The sequence below is a fragment of the Pangasianodon hypophthalmus genome, chromosome 15 (assembly GCF_027358585.1).
Source record: "Pangasianodon hypophthalmus isolate fPanHyp1 chromosome 15, fPanHyp1.pri, whole genome shotgun sequence".
NCBI lineage: Eukaryota > Metazoa > Chordata > Actinopteri > Siluriformes > Pangasiidae > Pangasianodon > Pangasianodon hypophthalmus.
In genome coordinates this window covers 6,918,061-6,929,017 of record NC_069724.1, presented here as the reverse complement: position 1 = coordinate 6,929,017, position 10,957 = coordinate 6,918,061, and the positions used below count along the sequence as shown (strand labels likewise).

Genomic DNA, 10,957 nt, shown 5'->3' with positions numbered 1-10,957 from the left:
TCAAGAGAAACAGTTTGGCTAAAAATGAAATTTGCACAAATAATTTTGCCTAATTTTCCCTAATTCCATGTAGTCCTAATAAGTTATTGTTACGCCTCCACCACGAAGTGGCATTATGTTTTTCAGGTTGTCTATCTGAGATTCTTGTTAGCATGATAACTCAAGAACGAGTGGTTGAATGTTTGTAGGATTTATATGGTATTATCACTTGTAACCAGTGGATGAACTTTTTAATTTAGGATGGATTTTACAATTGATCCAAACATGGTCAAGGTCACAGCAAGGTCAGATGTCTGAAATAGTTTTTCTTCATAAGCTTCCTTCCTGTTTGAAGTATATTTTAACAGTGTTTCTGGCATACACATTAGTACCAGGAAGGACTAGGCTTAGTGTTGCTGTTTGCATCCAGTTCTACACTTGTTTCTATAGGAACAGCTTACAGAGGGATTTGTATTTCAAACGCTCCATGACTAATTAAAAACCTCTGTAACTGTTGATGTTGGGAATTATTCTTTGAAATGTTTATTTAACATTTTTCGAAGGAGTCTCCAGTGTCAGCAGTTTGTAACAGTCAGAGGTAAAGCTGTAACTTGAGGTTTTATTCGTTTGCACATCAGATTAGGCAAAAAAAGGAACTAACTTGTTTTGCAGATGTTCCTCAACATGAAATGGATATGATTTGTTAGACTGCAGTTATCGGAAGTTAATCAGCTTCAGGGTGGTAAATCTGCTTCTGATCTGGCCACTATTTTATTCCTTACTAAAACATCAGTATTGGAATCGAATTCCATTTCACCTTCAGACTCTGCAAATATGAAAGATGTGGCTGTGACTCCAACCTGATGCCTGTACAAATGGATCATAATATACTTTCTGACAAAGATGATGCTGCATTCACCTGCTCCCAGTATTAGAGTCGATAAAGCATTTGCTTTCAGTATCGTCATTAATGTTAGAGAACCTGATCTTTTCTGGTATCTTCCTGACATTGTTCTTTGTAAAAAGCTCCAATTTCAAGTGATTACAACTGGATGGGAAGTTGATGTTCACCCTTTATTTTATCAACCGTAATTCCGCTAGCACGTGAAGGCAGCACGGCTCTGGCTTTAACAGAAAGCGGTACAATACATTGTCAGAAAACACAGAACAAAGTCTATTTAGGATTATGCAAACACTGTAGCATATAAACCTCCCAAAAGAAGGACTTTGGCTTCCCTTAACTGTTCGCACCATTAGCTAAGAAAAACTTGTGTACATTCAATTTATAGCCTCGCTTATGGTTCGAAAAGAACGGTTCCGTTAAAACGCTATTCAAAAAACGCGAATAGCAAAATGTTAGTTGGTTAGCATTAGCTTAGCTGTTAGCAACGCTGAAGACTTTTAGTTTGAATTTATGGCGTAAACTCACCGGAAGTGTTGTTTTAACGTCTCACCATGTACTACCACTGTTTTTTGGCAAAAAAAAAAGACTTCCGGTTAGATAAATACTAAACTAATTCATGTATACACGGAATTTGTTATAAAACGCGTTTCGGTGTTAGTAGTATTTTTGCTAGTTAGCAACAAAGCTAGTTGTAAAGCAGCTCGCTGACAAAAACACGGAGTGTGTAGCTCAGTCAGTAGGATGAAATGGAGTGTAGACTGGCAGCAGTGGTTATTCTGACCTGTTGGTTTAGGAGTTAGCAGTGTGTGTGAGTGTGTGTGAGTGTGTGGTGAAGTGGCCGGGATGCTGCAGGGGCCGTATGGCGGTACTGAGCGCGATAAACCGCTCGTCCGGCTGCCCTTCACTGTGTTCACGGTGGGAACTGTGTGTCTGCCTCTCCTCGGCCTCATCACCTGCATCGTACTTTCACTTATTTACCACTACAACGATGCCACCTACACTCACTGCCAGGTGTGTATCCCACACACAGCACTGTCACTGTCGAATTATGAGCTGCATGTTACTGTAGTACTGTACATGTGCCAGTAAGCAGCTTTATCTTTATCACTATTATCCAGGTGAACTTTATACAGGGGCGTCTGTACACTTTTTCAGGGGAAAGTAGCTAATGCTCAGAAAGTCTCTAGACGTTACCAAATGACGCCATAGACTCATTTGCATATTCATGATTCGTTGTGATTATTTGCATATCAAAAGGTATTAAGTCGGTTTTACAGTCTATGATTTTTCATCCTGATTGTGCTGTCACAGACAAAAATGGCACATCATATAAGAAATCTGGTCATGACCTGAGGTCAGTGGTTGTTGTGACATTTTAATACCATTGCATCCAAAGGAAGTCAGTGTCAAATTACAGGCAGTGTCAGAAATGTCTGATTAAGATCTGAGTGTGAGCACTGCTACAACACACTAGTCTAAAAGCCAACAACAGGAGGATGGCATAAGCCCTATCCGGACAGGATTAAATTTACATAGGGTCCTGCTCCTCTGTGATTTTATTTCCACCCGGATCAGTCATGTCGGGATTTTTCTTGTTCTGTCCTCCTCTGAGTGAATTACAGCCCGAATTACCTACTGTTTTACACCAAACTCAGCGATCGTCTGATAATGGTAGTCTCGTCCGGATGCACGTCCGTGATTTTCTATGCAGATGTCGCCTCGCTTTAGAAAAAAAAGATGTTTGGTTGCTGCTACTTGCTTAATTCAGTCTTGTAGTGTGTTTATCAGTGACCCTCCCCAGATATTAAACACTTCTTGAATCACAAAACAAAAAAAATGGATACTGGAAAATGGAAAAATGGATAATCCAATCCGAATAGGGCTTTAGAGCGATGCCAAATTTGCAGAACAGCTAATTATACAGTACAAATACAATAGTGGCAAGAAAAATATCTTTATTACCTCAAGCTCCCTCCAAAAATGCCAAATAAACATCTCCTCACAGAAAACATCACCATATGAACAATTCCATACATTTTTAAAAATCTGTTTATGTGAAGCATTTGCCAGACGTATCTCCATGTTAGCTGTTCCTAGAGAAATGATAACATGCCAGAATGAGTGCATTAATATAAACCACGCCGGCACTATTGTCAGACATGCTGTTATCAAAAAAACTAATAAACTCCTTCTGACCTGCTGATCAGAGTTAATATTGGCACATGTCTAGTCAAAGGTTTCTGAAAAAAAGTCTAAAATAATGATAGAATAATGAAAATTGTGAATTTTGCTGTATTTTATTATAACTGCTTGCTGTTACTGAACCACCAAACACTGTTCTCACACCCAGGTTATATTCTCTTTGTAGGTCCACAACTACCTCCCATCCATTAGTGCGGCCATTAGCCTCACACCACAGCGCTACATCTGGCGCTTCTGCATCGGCCTGCACTCAGCCCCGCGCTTCCTGATAGCAGCGGCTTACTTCAACTTTTACAGAGGCCGCTTCGCCAAGCAGATCGTGGAGCAGCTCCTGAGCGCCTTCACTCTCCTCTGTGCTGTAAGCGAGAACGCAGGACTGCTGCTGCTCACCTACGTCTGTTCTACTGAAACCTACAGTGAGTGGTGTTTGTTCACATGTTCGTCTCACTCCGCTGCAGCTGAGAACAAAATAATGGCAGTTGTTTTGTTTTTTTTGACAATTTTACTGGGACAACTAATGAAAACAGAGAGGAGGCATGTTCAATAAACAGTGCGAGTCTAGAACTGTTTTTAGAAATGAACAGAACCCAGTTAGTTTTACTGCTCACTGAAGTACACGCTGCTATTTAATTGGCATATTTTTTTGCCTGATTTTTGAAAGTGTAGGCTTAGTTTGTGGAAGTGGAACAGATTCCTTTTATGTAAAAATATAGAATTGGTTTAATAATTTTTTTTCATAAGTATACTTTTGTTATCATGGTATTAAACGAAAATTTTTTAGTGCAGTTTTTTTTTCATATTGCCATATTGCTTTAGCACAAATTTCAAATAATTTTAGAGGTGTACCTTCAATTAATTTTGGCATGACGGTCCAGGCTACTAAATAATAGTATTCATTTTTATAGCATTATATTCTACACTGTGCAAATCATCTTGCAAAGGACACTGCACAAATATTTAAAGGTTAAAGAAAAAAGACTAACATTGAAAAATAAAGCTGTTGCATGTCTGGTTTGCAGATCTTCATAAAAATGGCTTCATCACATTCATCGCCAGCTCTGGGCTCCACATGCTGTGCACCTGCAGGCTGTGGTATGTGATTACGAAGTACACCCTTAGTACTGAGGTAATGTACCCCTTTTTCTCACTTCTTTCTGTTTATTCCGAGGGCCTTTATCTTTGTTAAGTTCTGTGTTTAGACCACACACTGTGTATGGGTTGGCAGTGATTAAAAATCGAAGCGGCATTATCTCTCTCTGGCGAATGGCTGGAGTACAATTTTTCACCCCACCCACATCAATGTTAGTGTACAGACTTTGTGTCAAAATATAATTTCAGTCCTAAAGAATTCCCTCAGTGTTAATATCGCTAATATTTCTCTTTATGTTAGATTCATTTTATAGATGTTATTGGAAGCTATAGCTCAGCGTTTTTGAATTTTCAATTCTGATTGGGCAGAAGGTATTGATTAATTTTTCATAACTGTAACTATAAACTGATAAAAAGTACAAAGTGTTTTTCTTTAATAAGTAAAAAATTTAAGCTGTTGGCAAATCTTTGTGGTGTAAGAGGAGAAAAATCAAGCCATGCTGTTATTGGAAAACAATAAATTTTGGGGTGGTAACAGATCATCCCACCTAGTCATTGATTATTTTTCTATAATAGCACACCCCATCATGTTTTACTAGCTGATCTATCTATCAGTCAACTTCCTGTGACCTGACAGACAACATCACAGTGACAGTAGGTACTACTGAATATCCTCAACATCTGTGTAAGGCTGTTTGATTAAAAATAGATTTTTCAAAATAGATTTTTCCTCCTCTGTCACCACCCGCTGCTGTTTTTTTAATTATTACTCTCCATAGATTTCTGCTTAAACATTTGTATATGAAAAAAGTATACCAAAGTTACATAGACTTCTGGTTAAACATTTGTATATGAAAAATGTAATATGAAAAATTCGGTGTGTGGGTGTAAGCTCTTTTGCAGCAGATATGTAGTCTTCATACACACCCGATTTACATGTAAAAGACTAATAACACACAACTGATGCCAGTTTACATGTATGCACCATCATTCTTAGTATTTAGTCTGGAAGAATGTTGCTCAGGGCCACAAAACTCTTTAGTTTCATATTAAACATATTCAGAGATCCTTTATGGACCCCTAGTGTTATCACCATTCCGGGTATAAGGCAGTTACATCGTGCCATCTCGAACAAGCTGCTGATTTTTGACCATTTGTCCATCGTTTGGTTTCATTACACAAATCACTGGTAATTTGTTGTCCACCTTATAGACAGTCTGTGGTCCAGACTTCTGTGTCACCACCAGAGGGCACAATTTACACATCCTGCTTCTCCGTTAGTCATTTGTGTGCCACAATCAGTACAAGTATGTCTAATTTTTCTCATTATCTGCATCTAATCTGTTGTGTGTGTTACTCAGCGTCTGAATAAACTAGGTTAACAAATTGTGTAAATATTCTTATTTCCTGTTCATAATTGCCATGTCACATTCTTAACCATTTCACGGCAAATCAAGCCATAATGTAGTCTCTCATGTGCACAGAAAGAAAAATAAGCTTTAATATTTAACTCACTTCCTGGTTCACAGGATTGTTACAAATGATCATAGGTGATTTTTATAAAACATTTCTTTGATGTTCAGCCTTTTGACTGGTATCATGTCTCAATGCAATCACAAGAGGTGCAAGTGCAGCTGTGAACTGGGAGTGTATGTGTTGAAGACCGCAGTGTCTCTTTATTTTAAGGCTGTGAAGGTGTGTAACGTGTAGGGGAAGTGGTTTAGATAGAGTGAAGTGTTTACAGAACCTCTCTCCAAATAATTGCACCACATCTAGTTGCGGAGGAGAAGTGGTGAAATGTTCAACGTTTCATGAAACGTTCGACCTTCTTTTTCTCTCCATTTTCTTCTCTTGGTCTCTGTCTCTGAAAACAGGAGATGACATCATACCGCTACAAGGTCCGCCTCTTCCTCTTCAACATTGTCTTAACGTTGGCTGCCGGTTACTTCTTCAGGCGCCACAACAAGTATTGTGAACCAGGAAGTGAGTTCAGCATCTTAACCCTATTTTCTAGACGTCACTCACATGAAGTCTGTCTGTAAAGATACAGTGAGAGCCCATATAAGGAGAGAAGCTCAGCTGCAAATCTTTAAAGCTTCATGAATACGATTGTCCGATTGTAGCTGAATGAACAAGGAAGATTTTCCTCATCTAAGGCCCAAGATAATTTTTGTAGTCCCAAGCTGAAGTTTAAAACTCTGTAACAAATGAGGCAAATGTAAATGGGTATTCAATTAAAAACTCCAGCTACAGAAGATTCTTTGCTTACAAAGGTCTTGGTAAGGAAATAACATGACTGCATGGCAACAACAGTTACCGTTTAATGCTTAGCCATTAGTGGTTAGTTCATGCCTGGATACAGTATAAGACAATTTGAAATGGTTTTGTTTTGTAGTGAAGCTTCACATTTCCACTTTTTACTCTTGCCACAGACTCAAAACAGATAAGACAGATGTTTTTTGAATTTGACATGGGGAGAATAAACACACATGTCTTTGCCTATTTAAACATTGGTTTTGCCATCTACCTTTTTTTTTTTTTTTTTTTTTTTTAAAACACAAGCAGAACAGAGAGGGTACATAAAATGAAGAATCTATGAAAATTTGAAAACTCTTCCCTTTCTGACCTAAGGTCTTCAGCTGTGTTGCTAGTCTCCCCTGTCCGATATGCTGCCATCAGCTAAATAATTTACATAAATGTGAGTAGATAAGCAGGAACAGAGGATCTGCTACAGAAGCAGCAATGGGTCACATTTAGAAAACTAGAACCGCTGTACTATGGCCACATTGTTTCATGCGTTATTGGGTCTGCTACAGTATTTTTTTGAGTGCTTGCTTCAGTCCACTGAAATACCTTGCTCCTTATTATTATTCTGAATAGGATAAAATATCATGTTGAATGGATGTTAAAGAAATTGTTTGGTTAAAAAAAATTACACAATTTGCCTGTCACCCAACAAGCCAGTATGTTTGTTTTGACATTGACTTCCACTACTTGTAATGGAAGTGTATGTCACCTGAAGAAACTAATGCAGGTCTGTGGCAACCAAAATAGTCCACAAAAATGCAAAAATGTCTAACCAGCAACATTTATTAAAGACGTATGCCATGACGTGGTATGCTGTTATGGGGGAAAAATCAGCAAGTGAAGATGAGTCACTGTTACCACACCAGAGCTGATTATTTTCCTATAATAATAGCATGTTTCACAGTGTTTTATTCCTGTTATAACACAGCAATGTCCTAGCATTGAATTTTTTTTAAAATTACATAACACTTTTTATCCATTTGTACTTACACTTAATTCTGTGGAATATTTGTGAAACATATTAGTTCCTGTTGTCATTCCCTCAACTGCCTCTCTTTTGTTTCTCTCTTGTTAATGAGACTAAAAAAATACAGATTGTTAAAACCAGAAAGAGCAAAGTCCTCTGTCCTGAAGACTTTCCCTTGTCAGAAAATGTACTGACTTACAAAGTCAAATCAAAGCATAAATTTTCCATAAATGTCTCCTTACAGAAAATGTCCATGATTATACATTTCTCTTTGTGAAATAACAACACAGTTTATTATTAGGCCTAGATTATACAAGTCTCTGTACCTATAGAAATGATAACGTATTAGAACAAGTGCATTAATATAAACCTGTGATTTGAATTATAGCTGGCACTCCTGTCAGGGCTGCTGTTATAGAAAATTCAACACTTTCTGGAGTATTTAACAAGGCTGTGGTATAAGCATGATTGTGTCACAGTTTAACAGAATCTGTTTCCTTCTTTTTCTAGTTTACACACTCTTCGCTCTGTGCGAGTACCTGGTAGTGCTCTCCAACATGGCCTTCCATATGACAGCCTACTGGGACTTTGGAAGTAAAGCGGTGATGGTGGCAGTGCCAGTGGAGGGCAAACACATCTGACTGTTGAATAACAAACACATGAACATGGAACCACATTAACATGGAACCAACTGTGCATCTGAATACATAGAACCATTATTCTTGCGCTGAAGTAAGTGTGTGTGTGTGCGTGCGTGTACATGCGTGTGTGTGCACTCGTGTTTGTGTGTGCCATTTTTAAAAAGTCCTTACAAGAGTATGTTAATAACTAACCCAAACAAATAAAATGTTTAATTTTTTTTTATTTTATTTTTGGCTTTACTGTATCCGAAATTTGTGTTTACAAAGTTTTTGTGATTATTTTGCACAGATTTGTAAATGTTATAACTTGGGATATTTAAAACTGTTGAAAAGAAAAAGAGTCACTGAAGTCACTGACTGAAATTATACAAGTGATCATTTTTAATCTAAAGTTTTGAATTATTATGATAATATTAATAACCCAAATGTAAAAATAATAACTGCTGTACATCTTCAGTGAGCAGAATTGAAAGTGAACACTTTCTGAAATATATTTTATGTTTGGTAATGTATCTCAGGTCAGATTTAATGATGTGTTAAGGATGCTATCTTATTCTTATGTCATGAGCAAGAGATTTTACAGACCACAACCATTAGTGCACCTGAATACCAAAGTCAGTTTTATTAACACTGGCTACTAATAGTGTTTAAAGGAACAGTTTAGCCAAAAATGAAACATCACAACTTTTTCATGTTGTGAGACATTTAGACATGCAATTTAGACAATGCTAAACTGGTAGCTATAAGCTGTCATTACTACTTTACGACATTAAACTTGCAGCTCCAGTACAAAACTAAAGATACATATTTCAAACACCAAACATGTCTTAGATGATCTCATAGGGAAAAAAAGAGTACTTCTTTAAATGGTGATCAAGAAACACACAATTGTATGGTTCTACTTAGAACCTGTGGGACAATCGAAGAAGCCTTAGAGGTACATTGAACATAAAAAAAAAGACAGTGTAATGTGTACAATTCTGTGTGAAGGGATTTTAATTATTGCCCAATTTAAAATGACCTTTTTAAAAGATCTTTTCTTTTCAATTTTTTGTATCTCGTCATGTAAATGGCAGAAATTAAATGAGCTTTTATGACTTTCTGTCTTCGCACTTAAGCTTTTGAAGCCGTGGACAAACTATACATTTAATAAGCACACTATAAATTGCTACTCAAGTATTAAGGTTATGTACACTGATAGGGTAGATTTTATATCTTCTTCATATGTACTCTTTCTTAAAATGTATTTATCAGTGTCAAAACGGCTGTAAATTTTATAATGATGAGTGAATTCTGCCAAACGCTAGTAATAAGTTCCTGTATTACGTTAAAATATTTTTAGGTGGTTTATCTCGCTGACTTGGTTGCATGGTTGGTGGTGCCAGATGAGCTGATTTGAGTATTTCAAAAAGTTCTGAGGGCAGAATCGGCTTGCTTATGAGAGAGGTCAGAAGCGAATAACTACTCTTTACAAGCGTGATGAGCAGAAAAGCATCTCAGAATGCACAACACACCGGTCCTTGATTTGGTTGGGCTACAGGACCAGGTGATGTTTTTCCAAGCAGCAGCAGAAGAACAATAATTCATTCCTAGTGTATTTCACTGCTAATGGTTTATTACATGAATCCCATCATCACAAATAAGCTGGTGTAACCGAGCATGTAAACAAATGAATGGGGCTGCTTGGACAAAGCCTGGCCCTGTTCTCACCTGGCAAACAAATGGAAGTACAGAGAGCTCATTTTACTGTCAAATAATCGCGGTCAGAGAGCGGAGGGCTACGGTACCAGAGAAAGAAATTTATATCACAGCGAGGGACTTTCTGATGTATAAAGTGACATCAGACACACTACGTATATTTCGTTTTGTTGTAAAAGCCTGATAAGCAATCAGAGTGAAAGAGAGTCAGGTGCTGAGAGAGCATGCAAGAAAACGAAAGGCAGATGTATATTATGGAGATGATGTGTGATGCTCTCTTAAACTTTGTGTCAGTAACACAGATAGGGAAATGGCTGAGCCACCTCTCTATTTAAATATACCATAGCAGAGCTGCTTCCTCTTTTCAGTCTGCACATTCATCTTGGGCAGAAAGCTGTCACTGTGTGACTCGGTGGTTAAAATGTGGTTTAAAGTCACATGTGAACAAACAGATAAATAAAATCTGTAGTCTGTTCTTTAATATACTGCTATCTATGACCAAGTGAAAGAACAGTTAGCTAAGGAAAGAAAAACTGTAAATACTCAGTTACAAGCACAAAAACACAGAAACCACTTTTCTAACATTACATTTCAGCCAGGCTGATGCTTTTCAATAATTTCTTTACCCAGTTTTTTTTTTTTTTTTAATACAGTAGGTTACTGTTGTGGTCATAAACACGATGACACATTTGCTAAGGAACCAAAAAGAAATTACTAAGACCTAAAATTAGAATAACTTACACCTGTTTTTTGTGATAACTTCACAACTTTGCCAGTGCTAACAATTTTTGTATTCATTAAATAAAGACACATTGTACTTTTTACCCATATATGGTTATGTCTGTTGTTGTGGAACATCCATGAGAAGTTAGTACATGTTATCACTTATGTTATAAACATGCTGTTTATTTTTATAAACCACCAAAAATGTATTAGATTATCATAAATGCATTAATATAAAGCTGTGATTTGCCTTTTAGCTAGAATTAATGTCAGAGCTGCTGTTATATAAAATTAATCAACACATTCTGTCCGATTAAGACTTTAGTAGTGCTGTATTTACAATTTTCGCCAAAAAGAACAAAAAAAATATATATCAGCACCTCTGGTCAGTCACTAATGCAACAGTAATGATGTTTTATGTTAAACTGTGCAGTGGCTTTTGTACAT

The 10,957-nt window shown here is 37.1% G+C and overlaps 1 protein-coding gene across 1 annotated transcript; it reads left to right on the top strand.

Moving 5' to 3' along the window:
- The first annotated feature begins 12 nt into the window (after positions 1–12).
- Positions 13–10,615, top strand: pgap2 (post-GPI attachment to proteins 2). Its single transcript, XM_026938937.3, has 5 exons — positions 13–1,894; positions 3,252–3,501; positions 4,105–4,211; positions 6,049–6,157; positions 7,959–10,615. The coding sequence occupies exons 1-5, from the start codon at positions 1,727–1,729 to the stop codon at positions 8,087–8,089; spliced, it is 765 nt and encodes a 254-aa protein (XP_026794738.2). The 5' UTR covers positions 13–1,726; the 3' UTR covers positions 8,090–10,615.
- The last annotated feature ends 342 nt before the right edge of the window (positions 10,616–10,957 follow it).